Source organism: Syngnathoides biaculeatus, chromosome 17 (assembly GCF_019802595.1).
Source record: "Syngnathoides biaculeatus isolate LvHL_M chromosome 17, ASM1980259v1, whole genome shotgun sequence".
Taxonomy (NCBI): Eukaryota; Metazoa; Chordata; class Actinopteri; order Syngnathiformes; family Syngnathidae; genus Syngnathoides; species Syngnathoides biaculeatus.
In genome coordinates this window covers 16,291,248-16,311,816 of record NC_084656.1, presented here as the reverse complement: position 1 = coordinate 16,311,816, position 20,569 = coordinate 16,291,248, and the positions used below count along the sequence as shown (strand labels likewise).

The window sequence follows — 20,569 nt, the reverse complement described above, 5'->3', positions numbered from 1 at the left end:
GTGTGTGTGTGCTTGCTGTGTTGGTCATCTATAAAAGTTGTGAGAACACACATGGCCACCCCCCCCCCCACCACGTGTGGGATCTCTCAAAAATCGGTTAAGATGTTCTCGTCTTTTAATGAACGCGTTCCATTGCCTAAGCTCGCTCATTAAGCACCAAAGTTGCATTCAGAGTCTGGGATGTTTCTCACGAGACGGTTTTCTAATTCCCACTAATGCAGTTACCGTCGCTGACGTGCCAAAAAAAAAAAAAAAAAATTGCGATTCAGCGATGTGTTCCGCAAACCTTTAATCTTTCAAACAGTCGGCGTGTCTTTTGAGCCAAACATAACATCTCCCAACCAACATTTCAATCTCTTTTAAATTCCCCCTTTTGGGCGCGCGGTTCCCAAAGTTATCTGGTGGTGAGATACTTTGAATTATTCATCTATGGAATGGCACATATAAAAAAAAAAAAAGAAAAATAGTTTCTCCTTAGGAAAAAAAAATAGCCTGATAGCCCAAACTACCCTCTGTTTGAAATCCTACACACATATTTTAAAGTTATTTGAATCTGTTTGTTGACGGGATTCGTGTTAGGACGACAAACTTGGAATACGTGCAATCATCGTTGCACATATGGGATGTGTGGGAGTTGACAAAATGTTTTGCGATGCCTGATTAACTTTTACTGGCTCTGCAGCAAAATGTAGTACAAACTGCAACGATAAAGTGATGAAGATACCACAGGTGTCTCTGTCTGTCTGTCTGTCTGTCTCACTTGCTCACTCTCTCTTGCTCTCTCTCCATCATGCTATCTCTCTATCTCGCTATCTTTCTCTCTCTATCTTTCTCTCTCTCTTTTGATCTCTCTATCACTCTCTCTATTGCTCTATCGATTTATCACTCTATTGATCGATCACTCTATTGAGCTATTGCTCTACCACTCCATCAGTCTCTCTCGCTCTATCTCTCTTGCTTTATCTCTCTTTTTCTCTCTTTCTTTCTCTCTCTATCTCCCTCGTTCTCTATCTCTTTATATATCCTCTCAATCCATCTCTCTATCACTCTATTTCTTTCTCTCTATCTCTCTATCACTGTATTGCTCTCTCTCTCCTTCTCTCTCGATCTCTATCTCCCTATCACTCTCTCTATCACTCTCTTTATCGCTCTCTATCGCTATCACTATCTTCTATCTCGAGCTCTTTCTCTCTATCTCTTTCTACCTCTGGATCATGCTATCACTATCACTCGCTCTCACTCTATCGAGCTGTCTCCCTTTATCTCTATTTTTCTATTTCTCTTTCTTTCACTATCTCTCTATTGCTCTCTCTATCTCTCTATACATCACTCTCTCTCAATCTCTCTATCACTTTATCCCTATCACTATCCCTCAATCACTCTATCTCCCTATCGCTCTCTATCACTCATCGCTCTCTCTCACTCTATCTCTATCTATCTCTATCTCTAGCTCTCTATCTCTTTCTACCTCTCAATCATGCTATCTCTCTATCTAGCTCTCTCCCTTTATCTCTCTTTCTCTATTTCTCTTTCTTTCTCTATCTCTGTCTCTCTATCTCTATATATCACTCTCTCTCAAACTCACTCTATCGCTCTCTCTATCACTCTCTTTATCTCTCTGTATCGCTCCATCTATCCCTATCTTCTATCTCTGGCTCTCTAGCTCTGATCTCTTTCTACCTCTCTCGATCATGCTATCTATCTATCATCTATCTATCTATCTATCTATCTATCTATCTATCTATCTATCTATCTATCTATCTATCTACTATCTATCTATCTAGCTATCTATCTATCTATCTATCTGTCTGTCTGTCTGTCTGTCTGTCTGTCTGTCTGTCTGTCTGTCTGTCTGTCTGTCTGTCTGATCTTTTTTTTTTTTTTTGGGGGGGGGGGGTGGTAACACCGCTACGACCTGGCACGGGGATCCAGGTTCAAGAAATGTTGTACACCAGACACGTCAACCCCCGTCTGGTTATTGGCGAGCTGCTGTTCCTTTTCCTGAACTCTACTCAGGTGAAATTTTCCAAGATGCAGAGGTTGGCTGTGGCCTTGAGATTCATAATAAATGAAAGAAATATGGCTTTGACCTCAGTAACTTTGATGTAAATGAATAATATATCTAGTATATGATTCTCATGCACACATCACTCTTCATTCTATTTGACCGTTAAAATAGTTGCCAGCATTGATTTATCAGAAGCAATTTAACATCGGTAGGGCTTGAGTTCTGCTGTCCAACAATTCAATATATTGCAAAAATAAGCAAGGATAGTTTATTTCCCCACTGGTCATCTGTTTCCTCTTTGATTGTGATGGGTTGTTCCAAGCAAAAAACAAAACAAAAACAAAAAAAAACAGCAAATGGAGTTGTCAGTTGAATACGTTGTGGGGTTGTCAATTTCTCCTTGGGCATTTTCCAATACTTTTCTGCTTCAGATACAAACAGTACTTTGCAAACTTCTTTGTAAACAGAGACTCACAGTGATGTACAATATGTACCTTATATTGCCGGTGTTGGCCGGGTCGGCTCTCTGCAGGGGCGGAGTCGGACCGGCGTTTGGCGGTGCGAGCGCTGAAGCAAACCAGCTCTGGCACCAGCTCGATGTCAGTCGTGGGCTGACATGCCTGCACGCACTCCCACTGTGGACACGGCACGGGATCCGCGACTGTGCGTCGATGGTGTGATGCGGCTGCCACCGCACATGGTGTTCCGGTTAGATTTTGGGTCGAGGGAATGTGGGGCAGGCGGGGAGAGTCAACAGCGTCAATGATGACGTGGATACACTGAAGCCACGGAGGCTCGGCGCTGTTCTGGCGCTGCACCAGCGCGTTGGATATCATTTTGTGCTGCACTTTTCTAACATTCAAATCCACGTATGTCATCTCGTCTCTGAGCCCTTCGGTGTCATGGATCAGAATGACAAATGAGAAAATAAATCGGTGGGAGGGTGGAGCAGGCTGACTGAAGCGGTACGTCCATCCATTATCTACCACTTTTCCGGGGCAGGTCGCGGGGGAAGTAGCTTCAGCAGGGATACCCAGAGTTCCCTTTCCCCAGCCACTTCTTCCAGCTCTTCTGGAGGGATCCCGAGGCGTTCCCAGGCTAGCCGAGAGACATAGTCTCTCAGGTGTGTCCTGGGTTGTCCTCGGGGTCTCTTTCCGGTGGGACATGCCCGGAACACCTCACCAGGGAGGCGTCTAGGAGGCATCTGGATCAGGTGCCCCTGCTACCTCTTCTTAATGCGTAGGAGTAGCGGCTCAACACCGAGTCCCTCCCGGATGAGCGAGCTTCTCACCCTATCTCTAAGGGAGACCCTGCCGAGGAAACTAATTTCGGCTGCTTGTATCCGGGATCTTGTTCTTTCGGTGACGACCCACAAATCATCGCCCATAGGTAAGGGTAGGAACGTAGATCGACTGCTAAATTGAGAGCTTCACCTTTCGACTTAGCTCCCTCTTTACCACAACGGACCGATACAAAGTCCGCATCACTGCAGACGCTGCACCAATCCGTCTGTCGATCTCCTGCTCCATTCGTCCCTCACTCGTGAACAAGACCCCAAGATACTTGAACTCCTCCACTTGGGGGAGGATCTCATCCCCTTTTCTGACTGAGGACCAGAGTCTCGGATTTGGAGGTGCTGATTCTCACCCCAGCCGCTTCACACTCGTCTGCGAATCGCTCCAGTGAGTGCTGTAGCGGTCCCTAACATTTCAAATGTGTACTATTACTAATGAATAATTCGGGCTTCCGAACTGGTCCGAGGCATACGGCGCACAATACCAGCTGTGGATTCTCATCTTCTGGTCAGCACCACAGAAATGAATAAAAATTCCAAGGTTTCGTGAGAGGATTTTTCCCTGAAGGTGGATAATTGCCACATTAAGGCCTTGAACCTCATTCCTTCCCCTTGAGTGACTTTGTTTGTCATTAAAGTTCCGCAATGGCTTTTCTTCCAAACAAGGAAATGAAATGCAGTACTTCTAGCAATGGATTAATTGAATTGCGGCGAAACTTAATTTCAATTATTTTAACCGAGGGCCAATACGCAGATGGTGCTCATTTGTGAGATACAGATAACTGAACATCTGGAGAAGGTGGCGCGTAGGGGGAAAAAAAAAAAAAAAAACCTCAACTGCAATTATTTCTTATGTGCTTTTGATAAAATGGAGAAATGAATAGCAGTTAAATAATATATCTTTATTAACATCTTAACAGGCATCTTGCCATATTATATGACGCATGTCACTTTTCTTTTCTTCATCTTTTTGTCAAACTAATAAAAGCTTCGGGCGGCACGGTGGGATCATCTGGTAAAGCATTGGCCTCACGGTTCTAAGGTCTCGGGTTCAAGCCCGGCCCCGCCTGTGTGGAGTTTGCATGTTCTCCCCCATGCCTGCGTGCGTTTTCTCCTGGCACTCCGGTTTCTAAATTGCCCCTCGGTGTGATTGTGAGTGCGACTGTTGTTTTGGCCTATCCCAGCTGTCAACGGGCAAGAGGCGGGGTACACCCTGAACTGGTTGCCAGCCAGTCGTAGGGCACATAGAGACAAACAGCCGCACTTACAATCACACCTAGGGGCAATTTAGTGTCCAATTAATGTTGCATGTTTTTGGAGATGTGGGAGGAAACCGGAGTGCCCGGAAGAAACCCACACAGGCACAGAGAGAACATACAAACTCCACACAGGCGGTGCCAAGTTCGAACCCGGGTCCTCAGAACTGTGAGGTCAACGCTTTACCAGCTGAGGTTCAGATTGGATGTTGAATACCATTTGCAAAATCATTTTTTTTTTTTGTCATCTATTTGACTGTTCATTTTTGCTGCTTGGCCGTGAAGAATGGTGGCTCTGTACTCTTATGTACTTTTTTCCCATTTACAATGCCGGAATTTTGACGTACTCCGCCTGTGGTTGTTTGTATTGCTGTATTTATCGAAAATCCAGTTTAAAGGCCACACATGACAAAAAAATGTAGGACCTGGGCATCATGTTCCCGTCTGTGAAAGACAGGCATTGGCTGAAATGGGACAGGACTGGACGGGGGTAACAAGTTAGAGAGCGCAAGAGCGTCGAAATGCCTGCTGGGATTTTTGGAGTGCAAATGAAAGGACGACCCAGGAAGTTAGCGGAATCAGAAGGAGTCACGACGCCTCCGTCCAGCGACTTGATCCCATGGATGGATATATGCTGCTTTTGCCATTTAACGCCATCACACATGCATGGAAACCCCTACCCCCACCCCCCCACCCCAACTCACCGCCCAGTGCAGCCCTCACATGCTTACAGGAATCATGCCGCTACAGTCCATCTCACAAGTCTACACACCCCTGTTTAAATACCAGGTTTTTGTAGTTTTTCAATTGTTAATGTGATCTATGACCTGTTGGTTATTTTCAGGAGGAAAAAAAATTAAACAGGGTGGAGTGCAATGGTGGGGATCCGCAATCAGCCTTCCCCAGCTGATTTTGGGCGCTCTCCTTAATCAGTACTAAAACTAGAGCAATCTAATAAATGGACGATTTTGGAAGCAATGTTTACTTGAGGGAGGAAAATGGATGGATGGGTGGCTGTTTACTCGAGGTCTTTAAAGCTGTTTTTACGTGAGGACCATAATTTTTCGTTAATGTCATATGCTCACAAATCAGAACTTTAGACAGAGGAGAAAAAGTGAAAGGAAATATTTTTTGCCTCTTAAGAAGAAATATATTAATTCTTGTGTCATTATAAAGAGACATTTTGTTGCTGTCTGGTGATAAGTAGTTTATTTGTATATCTACAAAAGTTCCACAAAACACGTTTTTTATTATCCATCCGCCATCCCGCAACCACCCCCCAAAAAATATATTGAAAAAAATCTAACTTGATGATACAATTGTTTCATAGTATGCAATTTCCATCCCTCCATTTTCCAAGCCGCTTATCCTCATAAGCATCCCGGGTGTGGTGGAGTCAATCCCAGCTGTCATCAGGCAGGGTACACCTTGAACTGGTTGCCAGTCAGTCATGGGGCACATGACACCATTGATGAGTGGGGACTGAACCACTGATCTAAAAAAAAAAAAAAAAAAAAAAAAAAAGACTGGATAGAGCAACACATTGAACGGTATGTCGATTGGTTGAAGGCAGTTGGCCGCCATCTTGGTACTCCCAAAACACGTAGAGGACATGGTTTACAGATTGGATTATGACGGGGTTTTTCCTCAAAGTTTGGCATGAACAATTAAAACCGGTCGTGATCTTGAATTTTTTTCAGTTCTGGTTGACATGAAGGATTTTTAATTTGACTTGGTAAGCCAAAAAAGGCTAAGTCCTAAGGAAAGACATATAACACTGTAACTACTAGGGCCCGATTTCCATGAGATGTTAACTTTTCCCAAAATACGATGTGAAGCACTATCATCATAACATAGCAAAAAACTAAGCATTTTTTTTTGTCATAAAAACATAATTTTTTTTATTTCACTTAGATATATTTTTGGAAATAAGGACTCGCAATGGGAAAATACATGCTTAAGCGCATTGTTCATTTGTTGTCTCTGCGATGTCCTATTTCAGATGGAAAATTTCAACTTGTTTCCTCGCATTTAAAAATCAAATTCAATTTGCAGAGTTCTGTCTTGTAAAATTCATGAAATATTTCACAAAAATGTCTTTTCTCGCTTATCCTTATGCTTGTTTTAGGAGTATCAAGATGGCGGATGGCGACTTCAGTTTTGGTGGCCAGTCCAGTCTTTTTTTTTTTTTTTTTTTTTTTTAAGATCAGTGTGTGGTGCCCCCTTCCTCCTCTCCCATCGAAGGGTTTTCGGTCTGACCTGTCCGCAGCTTTATTTTGACAGTCCATCCCGGAAGTAGTCTCCATTATTGCTTACCATGCCAAGTTTGTGTGTGCGTGTGCGTGTGCACAGTGCAGCCTGCTTGCTTTGCTCGGAGCTCAGCAGAGCTGCCTGGAGCCCCCCCCCGGTCATGACGGCAGCTCTTCATCACGTCGCTCGGCGGATGTTCACCCCACAGCGGAATATTCCCTTACTCTTTACATGATTAGTTATTGTTTTTTTTTTGTTTTTTTTTGGTGTGTGTGTGTGTTCTCTTTTTTTTCCGTTTTATTCTTTAAGCGGCGAGTTGGAGCCCACAAACAGGTGCGATGCTTGCCACCTGTTTAATGTCCTTTACGCGTTTGCGCTCCACAGCGAGTTAAACTAGTTTTGGACATTTTTACTGTTGTTGCGGGACTTTTTTTTACATTTTTTTTTTGGGGGGGGGCTTATTATTTTTCTTAAATCTCGTTCGATGCTGCTGCCCGGGTTGTTGCCGTTCGAGCCCTCCCGTGCCGACCAGTTTTTAAGGAGGTAATTTTTCTTTTTTTTTTTTTATCTCTCGCTTTGACCAAGTGTGCGAGGAATATATATTTACACGTAAAAAAAAAATATATATATATATATATGTGCGGAAAATGATGCTGCTGGTGCTGGTGTCCATTCTCCGGGTGCTGCTTCTGAGCGGAGCGGCTCCCTCGCAGACAGAAAGGGAAGACACGGGAGTGGTAAGTTACTATATGATTGACTTTTAGAAAAAATATTATTATTCTTCCCCCCCACCCCGTCACTCCAACCCCTCAACCTGCAGGCATCCTTACTAAAGTCGTGAACACCTCTTAAAAATGTCCTGGCACTGTTTCTCCATATCCTGTTCTTGCTGTGAATGTTATAGCAACCCACTGCAGTCCCATGGACCCCCCACCCACCCACTCACTCCCCTAAAAAAAAAAAAAAATAGCGTTTGGGAAATCTCCTCTCCTTTTGAAATGGATACTGTTCATCCATCCATCCATCCATCAATCCATCCATCCATCCATTCATTTTCACATCCCGTTTTACTCAGGAGACTTTGGGTGAGACGCAGGGTCCACCATGGAATAGTCACTGGTTCATCCTAGGGCACATATAAACAAAAATAAAATAAAATTCACTCTCACAGTTTCAACTATTAAAAAAAAAAAAAAAAAAAAAAAAAAAAGGAAACAGACTCATGAATCTAATATGTATGTGTTTGGTATATGGAGGGAAGAGATTCGAACTCAAAACCTCAGAAGAGCGTGGCAGTGGACTCGTGCACCCCCCTCGAGCAGTTTATTTGATGAATACTGTAAACGGACGCGAAGGCATTTGTCCGGCTCTCCCGACAGCATCCCGTGCCGATAACAAGAGCCGCCAGCCGTGTGAGATTATGACAGCAAGGCTTTTCTCGCTCATGCAAATTGCAGAGGGAACTTTGCATTTGGCGGCTCGCGAGGCGAGACCTCAAACGGGTGACTTACCCGCTGTAACGAAACGCGTTAGTTCTCTTTTAAACCCGTAAATACTGACGTGAGTCCGGTGAAGAACGGCTTTGAACTCTTAAAAAACACAACACGGGTAGCACAATCCACGGTTCTCATCCAATCTGGTCTTTCAGTTCTAGAATTCTATCCAAATCCTCCAGAAGATCTACCTGGACTTTCACGGGTTTTCCATTTACATTTCAAAAACATGCTTGTTTTTTTTTTTTTTTTTTTTTAACGGAAGACTAAATTGTCCGTTGGTGTAAATACGAGGGTTCATGATTAGTCGACGATCAGCCAGATTCACATCAGTGGAAATTTTCGAGTCTTCGTTTCGCCTAACATGTTTTTTTTTTCTTTCGGATTGTGGATTGTGAAATACCCGGAGAAAACCCACAGGAGGAAACTCCACTCCCAACTGTCAGGCGAGCACGCTTCCTCTCGGTCGATGTACCACTGGATTATTTTGGGTTCTAGTCGGTCGACTAAGTAGCGGTTGTAGTATTTTCTTAGGTTTGAACACAGCCCAGAGAAATTTGTGTCATCGTGTCGGCTCGCCAGAGTGTAGTTCAGATGTTGCTGACTCTATGTCGGGCTTTTTTTTTTTTTTTTCCCAAAACGGCAAACTTGTGGATTCTGAACCAGTCACGCTTCTGCTGCTTTGACTCGTGTTGATAAATTATCGATCAATTTCCACACACGTTAGCTAATCGGAGTTCCTTACGACCATTCTTACTCAGAACCATGACCACAAGCCAAAGAGAATTTCTTTCTTGTTGTTGTTATTCGGTATTCAGGATCGCCAGGGGTCAAATGATAGATTCACGAGCGTTATGAGATAACCTCGATCAGTCATTGAAGTAGCAATCGTCGAAATATGTAGAAAAATAGCATGTAAGAGATATACAAGTACATTCACAAACTAAGCATAAAGTAAACCCATTCAATCTATCAGCAATTTTGTTTGAAAACTGGAGCTTAGTTTTACTTTTGATACTTGAGATCTGATTAATGTGATTTAATAGACTTGATTTAACCAAGGTTCAAAACAGAAATTTGATATCGGCGCATTAAAATCTCATCTGCTTTGATTCGGGCCGCAATCATTACAAGGCCGAGGAAATAAAACATTTAAATAACATATTGAAGCCATGATTTATTAACAGTCCCAGAGACATGATGATGTTGTGCACTTGAACAGTATATTAAATTATTTTTTTATTCCATTAAATAATGTACTACAATAACTGTCCTGCGGTAAAATTTTGAAGATGCTGAAAGTCGTACATTTCGATGAATTGATCTGGAAGTGAATTTTAATAGATTTGAAGCTTTGGACCTGATTTGGACCCTGTTAGATTGGGTTGTAGACTGTCTTGTTCTTTATTTTCTTCAACTGAGGAGTTTTCATCTTTGAAATGAGATTAAAAACATGCCTGTCAACGTGTCCAACTGTTCCCCTTGTGTTACCTTCCTGTTGATGTTAAATGATGATGATGATATAGTCTCAGGATTGAGCCAAAAACTCAAAGACACAAATGTGTCACCATGTGTCACCTTTTCTCATTTGACTCTATGATTATGGACAGATTCCTGCTCCGAATTTGGTTAATTTCTAATTTGTGCGGCCTCAGGTGCCTCCAACCTTTCAGCTTCCCGGGGAATTACCTTGCGTTTTACTCCGCTGTTCATTTCTTTCCCCGGGTTGTTGGTCTGGCAACCGCATCTCCCGGCGTTCGCCTGCAACTCTAATTTCGAGTTCATTAGCGACAGCGAGCGTAATTTAGCAGAGACAAACAATCAGTGCGGGCAGCCTGGATGTTGATGAGTCGGTCACGTTGAGGGAGCCGCCGAACATGATCGCACTTTCCCCGCAGTGGACGTACGTGGGCGTCAAAACAGCTAATCAGCCTAAGAAAATGAAAAGCGCTTCATCGCAAAACATCACATCATTTGTACGTTTACTCCCTTAATGTCTTTTGACACCCATGTTCTGCTCTTAGTGTCCATAACAAGCACACGCCGCGCACATCGGCGGCGGCGTTATTGCTCTGCTCTTATCCGTGATATACTGTCGCCGCCGCACTGTGCCGATGTGCACTTCCAGCGCTTGAGTCATAAGATCTAAAACACAATACGCTTTTGCGTTGCGCTCATCGGGTTATTTTCCCCAGGAGTACTTCCCCCCTGCTCTCTAACTGAAGTATACAGTAATGGAGGACCTTCCCAAAGGATCTGCGCACCTGAATGAGCAGCGCTTTCCTGTCGACGCGCAAGAGTGACACAATCGGATTAGGGGACGGGAATGGCTTTATATGCATCCGCTTGTAGGAATGTGTGCGTTAAGTAGGCGGTACACACTTGTATAGTTTTCCAAGAAGCTTTAACCTTTGCATATCATTGGCATTTGATTTGACTACACTATTTTTTTTAACCCATTCATAGGCAGGCTGGATTTTTTTTTTTGTTGCCTTATTGAGATAAAAGTCTCCTAACGGGCCACAATCAAGGAAATAACACTTCTTTTTCGTTTATGGTTAAGTTATGATAACTTTACAAATTAATAATCTCGTCCCAAAAATGGGACGCTGCCCGCGAGAGGGTATTTATTTGGGTTTTCTTAGTAGATCGTCCCAAAAACCAGAATCAGAATCAGATTAAATCACTTAAATATTTTGATATAGTGAAGGATACAATGCGTAAAAATGATGATGTCCCAAAAATGGGACGCTGGCCACGAATGGGTTAATCAAATATTGAGAAAATGAACATCAGTTCATTGGATAAATTATATTTAGTGCAAGAATCTCACTTCTGAATACTCTTACCAACTGTTTCTATGCCAATGTCGTACTGAGCAAATTTACGTTGTCAAGACGAGTAGTTTTCTTCAATTATTTCAAATTTCTCTTAATGCAGCCCACTGATATTAAAAAAAGAAAAAAAAAAAAGAGAGACTGGATAGCACATACACATCGAGCGGTGTGTCGATTGGTTGACACCAGTTGCCCACCATCTTGGTACTCCCAAAACGTGTGGCGGGACATGGCTTACGGGTTGGTTTATGGTGGGGGGGTTTCTCAAAGTTTGGAATGTAGAATTAAAACTGGTCGTGTGAACTTGACATTTTTTCAGTTCTGGTAACATGAAGGATTTTTTATTCGACTTGGTAAGCCGAAAAAGGCTAAGTGCAAAGGAAAGACATAGAACACCGTGACTGCCAAAAACCTTGCATATTACGTAGGGTCCGATTTCGTGACATGTTAACTTTTCCCAAAATACGCTGTGAAGCACTATCCTCATAACATAGCAAAAAACTAAGCATTTTATGTCATAGAAACATGAAATTTTGAGTCATTCAGGTACATATATTTTTGGAAATAAAGAAAATACATGATAAACGCATTGTTCATTTGTTGTCTCTGCGACGTCCCATTTCGGACAGAATATTTCAACTTGTTTCCTCGCATTTGAAAATCAAATTCAATTTGCAGAGTTCTGTATTATGAAATTCATCAAAAAAATCTCACAGAAAATGTGTTTTCTGGCTTATCCACTAATGAAATTTGGGAAAATATTTACATTGCTTTTTTGTGAAAAACCCTCGGCCTTTAAAGGTGAAGCAGAGAGTGAACAATCATCAACAACAACAACAACCGTAAACAAAATTTTGTTTGAGTGAATTAAGAAAAAAAAAACCTTTACAAACAAACTTTAATAGTGTGAAAGTAAATCTTTGTAACTTACCTGTGGAATGTTTTCTCACAGCCATGAAACTCGCGATTAACACTGCACAGGTCGGTATGCTTGTTTTGGGAGTATCAAGATGGCGGATGGCGACTTCAGTTTTGGTGGCCAGTCCAGTCTTTTTTTTTTTTTTTTAGATCAGTCATTCAGCCACTTCCATTTCATTTTTTGTTTGCAGTCGTGATAATTATGAATGCTGCCCAAGGTTTCGGTCTCCGTTTGTCTAGTGGACTGTGAGATGAGCTGTGCACTTCGGTGATAAGCTACCACGCAGTCGATTGTGTGCAAGCTCTTCATCTAAAATGTCACGGTGTGACACTTTCTTCAATTATTCTGTCATGTTTCAAGCTGTGAAAAAAGAAAGAATGACCTTAGTCTTGTTTGCCTGAAGTCAGTTCTCTAAGCTCGCACCAACCAACAAATTCAGTTTCCTGTGGAAGCTTCATAATGAAAGACGGGTGACATTTTATAGTCGAACGAATGTCAAGCTCCAGCAGTGGTGAACGTTTGGCTTGACATGGAACATGGAAAGTATCAGTTTCCACTTTCAAATACCGTAATTTCCGGCCAAGAAGACGCAACTTGTTTCACACACTCTCAACCCTGCGGTTTATGCGGTGTTGTGGCCAATTTGTGCTTTTTTTTTTTTCTAACGACCACAAGGGGGCACTCGAGGGGAAAAAGTAAGAGTGAGACAGGTTGAATATATGTGCCGAGGAAGTGACTTTTACCGGTCTAGCCCTGTTAGCCTGCTGTTACTGCCGTGTCTCAGTGTTTTTTACCGGTATGTTGTTGTTGTTTTTTAAACCGGTCCTGTTTGTGCGGCGCTAGCGTTAAACTCTCTGTGTACCGTCTTTCTTTGTAAATATATTGTTTTAATGTGGGTTTCAATGTGGGGACTTGCGGCCTTTACACAGCTGCGGTGTATGTATGTACCAAATGGTATTGCCAATACAAATGTACTGGGTGAGGCTTATAATCAGTTGCGCTCTTTAGGCGCGGGAATTAGCATGTTTCTGATTGCCAGTTGTGTTTCTATGGTTTTTTTTGTTTGTTTTTTTGTGAGTGTTTACACTCGACCCACATCTGGTTACCAGGCTGTCATCGCAAAGTACACAGCAAAGTCTGTTGGGAAATAAAAGCTCAGTTGAGTTTGAAACACAACATCCATCCATCCATCCATTATCTTATCCTCGCAAGTGTCGCGGGAACGACTTAAACAATTCCCCGCAATAAATTCAATCGATCATATCAGTTGTTGTTCATTTAACATTTTTGAGGTCAGAATACTTTTCCATATTATGGTTTGATGGGTAGGGGGATGTGGAGGAAAAACACACTCCAATTTACAGTATGTTGCTACTGGAGCAAGATTTCATGACTTACTTAGAACTCCCCTCAACAGAGCAATGAATTGCTTGAAAATTACCGGTGACTTGACTTGGTTGAGTCCCCCCCCCCACCCCCAACTTCCTTCACAGTCGAAGGTTATGACTTGAGACTTGCTTGTGAATTGTGCATAAGGGACCTCCTCCCACCTTTGCTATCAGGAGTTGCGAATGCGTCTAGCGAGGTACCCACACGGCTCCTGACTGGAATTCAGGCGTCCTAGATAATACTGCCGATGGAAACGCCACACGCTTTGCGGGCACAGAGACGGAGATAAAGGAGGACAGATTACGGAAGAGCGCGGATCATTCTGGGGAGAGGCTTGCTGAAAGATGCCCTGCCTGCTATGAATTAAGAAGCGATTTGTTGACGACAAAATTTAACTCATTCTTAGCCTGACCGGTAGTCGTCCAGTAGTTTTCAACCAATTTAAAGAATGTGTCCATCATAACATACAATAATCTTCTGATTGGCTATATTTTATACTTTATACTTCTTACTTTCCACTATATTACAAAGGCAAACTGTACCTCAAACCTTACGTTTGTTGTTTTAAGTTGATCCGTGTAGTACCAGCCAGAAATGAACAATATCTGACTGTTCATTCGAAATTGATGGGGTTCTTGCTGGAATACAGTTTTTCATTTACACCCAAAAAAATCTTAACCGATAACTTGTCATTCTGGATGCGTTGTTGGGCAATTGATTATATTAGACGGGTAAACATTTGCTGGAAATGAAATCTTCCGCTCCCTAGCACTTCTGCTATTTTACGCCATCAGGAGAATTATTTACACTGGAAGAATCTTCATCTCAAATTAGTATCTCTGTTAGTCCTCGGTCACCCAGCCAGCAATACTTCAGATTTATGCATGAACATGGTGTGTAAAATCAAAGATGTTCTTTGTAATAATCTAGTTTTGGTTTCTGAATGATACAGCGGGGAAATAATTTCATTTCTCAACCATATTCGGACCACCGGTGTCTTGTACCTCACAGTGTTGGTTTGAAATTTTGTGCATATCACCAGTTTTATTCCAGACAATTTTGTTGTTGTTGTTGTTTTTGCCAGTTCCACTCCCTTTACCTCCTGCTCTTCACGTAGGAGGCTTACTTATTCCAGCCCATCACAGTCTGTCTGATTACGCCCAAGGGCCTGAGGATAGCGGGGGGCTCAGCAAGAAAATTGGATGCCGTGAAAGTCCAGGAGAAGTACCAAGAAGGGATTAGTTTGCTAAAATAGGAGGGTCAAGTAAAAATGGCATACAGTATCTAAAATGAAGGAGAAAGAAGTGGCAAATACAGATAGTCTTGACTTATCAGACTTTTTATACTTTATCCATTGGGATGATTCGTATAAAGAACTGATACCCGGCACCAGAAAAGCTTTCCTGCTTCCCTGCAAATCTTTAATTACATTCACAGTCAGGATTTATTAGGATACTTTTTTGCTCTTGTGTCCCACTTCCATCTGATGTGCTGACCTTGGTCTGTTCTACAGAAATGCTCCACATGACTCATATTTGGGCCAAGGAGATTATTTCAGGAACAGAAAAAGTACTAGAGCTGATGTCACACAAGATGAATTTCAAATTCAAGTTTCCCCCTTCAAAGTAACCCCACTGGGGTCGACTGATTTTCTCAGCCTTCTGCGCCATGCCTTCTTACTCACCTGGAAGGATTCTTCGGGGATCATCACCCAGTCCACGTCTTTATAATCTGTCCTCTTGACACCACCCTTGGCTTGGCGAATGAGCCAAACATCACACAGAGGCAGACCTGGTGAGTAGGGAGGTTCCTCCAACATGGTCTTCCTGATGCTCAGGGCATAGTGAGCAGGCGTGTTGTCATGCTGGAGAACCCAGTAGTTGTTTTGCCTCTACATGAATGTTTTATGGTCTCTTCGTAATGCGTTGCTTGATCATCTGACTGACGTTGAAGAGGAAAACACAATGTTTGTAGTTTGTCCCGCCAGTCCTACAAATGTAATGAGACTCCTTGTGCTGTAAAGTTACATTCTTCTCTTCTTGGAGAACTCTAAATCAGGCTAGTTTTGTCATCTCAGATGTTTTCAAGTATGTCTTCCAGAAATGTCATCGACAGCATTAATAAGAGTTCATGGTTTTATTTAATAAGAGCAGCGTGACTGGTTAGCACATCCGCCTCACAGTTCTGAGGACCAAAATTTAAATCCCTGCCCCGCTTATGTGAAGTTTGCATGTTCTCCCAGTGCCTGCATGGGGTTTTTCTGGACACTCCGGTTTCCTCCCACATCCCCAACACATGCATCTTAATATAAGTGAAGAATCTAAATTGCCCATAGGTGTGAATGTGAATGGTTGTTTTTATGGGCCCTGCGATTGGCTGGCAACCAGTTCGGGGCGTACCCCGCCTCCCGCCCAAACATACCTGGGATAGGCTCCAGCATGCCCGCAAAAAAAATTGTAAATTGTCTGAGTGGAACAGTTCGCAATATCCACGGTCTTGTCACTGTTTTCGGTATGGTACACATTGTACTCCAAATTAGATATGTCATGACATTGGGAAGAGACAATAACACATTGTCAAATCATAATCTGGCCTCTTTCAACTAGGGATACAAAACAGATCATCAGATTTTTGATTATGTGACGACAGTCTCAGTGGAAGTGGTGGAGATGGGCTGTCACTGCGGGTATGACATCAAACCGAACAACACGGCACTGTGGAACTGGGAAAAAAGTAGAGTCAAAAAAATAACACGTCTGTGTGTGGAAGTCAGGATTTCAGCTCAAGCATAGACTATTAGATCGGAATAGATTTGTTACTTTTCTTTTTATTTCACATGTACTGTATTGTACCTGGCGATGTATTCGTACGTTCGGTTCCCGGTGTTCGGTAGATGTTGAAACTGTAATTTGGGTCACTGGATAGTAGCTGTGAATCGAATCGAACAACAACGCAAAATTAGAACTGAGCACATGGAGTGGTAAATCAGCCTGTGAGTTCACGGGGTCGTAATGGGTGGGGGGAATGGAAAGTTACAGCGCAGGAATAATGAGCCTCTCTCAGATGCATATGATTTCCCAATTCCCCCCATTCAGTCTTTCTCCTTTCATGACTTATGGCAACTGCGGCTTGGAAACAAGCTGGCACACTCGCAGTCTCCCTAAGTAATAACCCCCAAATCAACTCCATGTGGCCACCCTATTTTAAGCGAGGCCCACCTCCATATGCAACATCAAGACTACCAAAGCCAAGCAAAGAACCTGATCTTGTAATTACAGCGCTCGCTTGAGGTTTGCAGCCTTCGTATTCACGTTCAAGTCAAACAGTCCAAAGGCCCACCAAGCAAAGTTAAAAAAACCCACAAAGCAGCAGCACGACTCCTCTTGAAGTTTGCCTTTGGAGACGCATTAAATTGTAATAAATTCAAAGCATGTTTGTTTGCTTGTTTGGATGAGGAAAATCGCTGTTGCCTGGAGTAACAAGCGTAGCTGATTTCATCTCTGACATTGTTGTCGGAGTGACGGGCACCCGAGCCCTAAGGCTTGCTTCTCAACTCAAATTAAAACACAAACAAAACTCTCCTTCCCCTTATCCAAAAAAATAGAAAAGATTTCAAGAATGTGTTTGGGAATTCATTTTCAGCCACTTAATGCTCTCAAGTAATGCACATGTTTGTATTTGGTACTGAAGACAAGAAACCCGAGGAGAAAGTTGGAGACAAATGACATTTGGCAGGCACGTAATGCTCTCACAATGTGGATGTTTTTGTATTTCTAGTTAAAAAGAAGAAAGCATGAGAAAGTTGTAGAAAAAATATTTGACATTTGAGAAGCATTTGGTGATTGTCTCTTAATGACATCATATTTAATGAAATTGGACCTGGGCCTTTTTGCCCAACAAGTAACTTGAGTAGGTTATTACCTTTTTGAATTGCCCATTTTTGGCCAAAGACAGCTTTTAAATGCCTACTGTCTTTTTTTATTTTACTGACAGATAACATTTTTTATGAGAAATAATCATAAAAGCAAACCGTATAATCAGAAACACAAAGTAATCAACGCACAAAAAAGACTGAAAGCTGAACAACGGAAACCTCATCATTGACTTTAGACTCTCCATTTTATATTTATGTGCTTGATCTTATTTATTGGGTAATTATGTTTTTGGGTTCCCTTCCTAATTGGGACTAGTCAAGAGTTATTATACAGGATTGCTGGCGTTCTACAAGAAGAACTTAATGATCTCACATCAACAATGAATGGCCTCTAAGAGCCCAGAAATTAATGTCTCCTTTCATCCCGTCAGAGTTTCCTCTATTTTCGGACAACATTCTTGCTAGAGGGAGCGGCCCATTTCTTACTTTTTGCTAGCTGTTTCTCCCGAGACCTTCAGTTTGGCTAGAGTTGCATATTTCAAACCCAAATGAGGTCTGGAGCGGTTACCTAACACGACCTCAAGCCTCGAGGCAATCTGTACAGACGACAGCCCAACATGTTAACGTCACCTGAAGTGCTTGCGTGAACTCAAATGTCGGTGAATTTTGAATTCTGAATGTCCCGTTTCTCGTGAAAGTTCTGTGAACACTGCATAGCTAAACAACCAGCGAAAGCGTTCGATTTTCTCCTGTTTTTTAATGAGCCTCTCCGTTAGCAACCACAAATATGAACGTTTGAAATTCCTCAACAGAACACATTGCCCTACGTTCATTGTGTTTGTACAAAAGATTGTCGATTCCGCAAAGAATACTTTGCTTGAATCCCATTGTTGACAACTAGAATGGACGTTTCACGGAATTTGCTTAACCAACAACGGGGGAAATCTTGGCTATCATAATATTTTAAATGGATTTGGGATCATCAGTTTGCCGTCTGTTCTGAAATATTCTTTTCATGTCATTGTTGGAGAACAATTTTGCTAGTGTTTTGCATGGCTGTGCTTCAAAACACAATTAATCCAAAATCATTTATACAAAATCGTCAAAATTCCGTCACCTTATTCATCTCTCCTGACGCCGTTGCAAATTCCACAGTTTACACAGTTTGAATGTTGCACGCAGTTAAGAACCGGGTGGCTAAATTAACAATAACCCAGATTTCTACGTCAGATATCAATGCACTACTTTGATAATATCCTGCCTTTTACACAAATATCTAAATTTGTCCTACTTTCCTCTAGTATCTGGGATGAAACACAGTCTCTGTGGTGCCCCAGTAAAGGTGTGAAATGTGAATTAAAATCGCCCATGCATTCCCGAGTTACCGGCGTTTTTCTGTCGAGGGTCCCGAAATCAGGTCATTGAAATTTGTCAAGCTTATCTGTCACTTGGGAAGATCTCCACAGGCGGCGCTGTCAAAATAACGAACACGTGCGCTCTCGCGAGTGGGTCTTCTATGGGGACGCAAACAATCAGAGGAAAGGGGGGGGTGGGGGTGGTCTGAGCTAAATATGGGAAAAGTACAAGTGTCTAAATAGCAAAAATACTGGACTTTTAAGCCTTCAGCTGCGATGAACAGAAGAGAAACTCCTGATTCAATACCTATCGTAAACATACTGTGTACAGTATATACTGATGACTGAAAATACTTCAGTCATCTCTAGTACTGTAATCAAATCTCTCCGACATTGGTCTAAACATGTAAGTCATCGATAAACACACTAGCCCTGTGGCATCATTCGAAATAAAAACCTCACATTTTCGATTTTTACTATTGCTGGGCAACTCTTTATCCTCCACTCATCTTGCATGCAGGGAATATGATCCAACGCCTACTGACAGTTTTCGCTCATGCATGCCTAAGTTCATGATTTACGAATTGCAGCAGCAGACCATGGCATTGGTCAAACAAGAAACATTTGTAGACATTTTCCAATGTCCCACCCCCCACCCATTTAGAATTGCTTAGGAATATGTACGTGGCCGGATTTCCAACAATCAGAGTGAGGGGATATGAGCGAGTCAAGTTTTTGTTCCTTAACAGAAAAACAAATATCATGTCATTATCCAAGCCGCTTATCCTCACAAGGGTTGTGGGAAATCTGGAGCCTATCCCAGCTAGCTTCGGGCGAAAGGTAGACTACAAACTGACCTGGTCGCTAGTCAGTCGCAGGGCACATATCGACACCATCACTGGGCAGGAATCGATCCCACGCTGCCCGCACCAAAGGCAGGCGTGTGTACCACTACACCATCAGTGACTGCGATTTGTGTGTAGAGCTCAAAATAATAACTATACACACACATATGCCCTGCGATTGGCCGGCAACCAGTTCCGGGTCTACTCTCCCTCCTGCCCGATGACAGCTGGGATAGTAGGCTCCAGCACTCCCGCGACCCTCATAAGGATAAGCGGCTCAGAAAATGGATGGATGGACACGCACACACGCGTATATCACAACTCCCAAAGCACCACCTGCCATCCAAACAGAAGTACATCTGTTTTGATTTATCTTCTGCACCATGAAAAAATGGCGTTTAGAGTCCAGAAGGAAGGATTCTAACACAATTAACTGATTAGCAGCCAATGTGTTTTATTGTTCTCTTTTTTTAAAACTGGTTCTTTCATGGTTTTTGACCAAATCACACAAGTTTTAAGGGAATTATAATTGCAAAAAAAAAAAAAAAGAAAGAAAGAAAACCTAATTTGTATTGCAAAGTAGTTGTGAATTATTAAACTTTTAACTGCGCGGTCCCTGACAAAATGCATTGGAGCACCTTTATTAAAAATGAGAAGAGACAATTCCCCAGTCTTTCAATATCAGCGAGCTCTGGACATTTTACCCTTTAGAAGTGGAATGAGGAATTTCCAACTGAATTAACCTTTTTATACGTAAATTTGAGACAACTGACTGGTCTGAAATGTCAATCTATTAAATTTTTTTTCTGTGCAAGTGAAGAACCATAACTGTACATATCTATAATCTGTAATACTATTTTTGTAATGGTAATTTAGGGCTCTAACTATTTTTTTAAGGGGATTAATAAATTAATTGGGTGTATTCTTTTTGTAAATTTCTATCCATTATTAAGAAATAGTACATTGTTTCAAATTGGTAGTACAGAAAATGCAGATATACAGTATTGATCGTGATTCATATATTTATTTTTGGTCTGTAAAGTCAGAAA

At 42.1% G+C, this 20,569-nt stretch overlaps 1 protein-coding gene across 1 annotated transcript in view; it reads left to right on the top strand.

The window, feature by feature from the left end:
* The first annotated feature begins 6,934 nt into the window (after positions 1-6,934).
* The window catches only part of mmp17a (matrix metallopeptidase 17a), an 85,855-nt gene continuing 72,220 nt past the window's right edge, over positions 6,935-20,569 (top strand). The window contains exon 1 of the mRNA XM_061801970.1: positions 6,935-7,545. Within this exon, the coding sequence (XP_061657954.1) occupies positions 7,456-7,545 (90 nt within the window). The 5' untranslated portion in view covers positions 6,935-7,455. The remainder of the gene's footprint in view (positions 7,546-20,569) is intronic.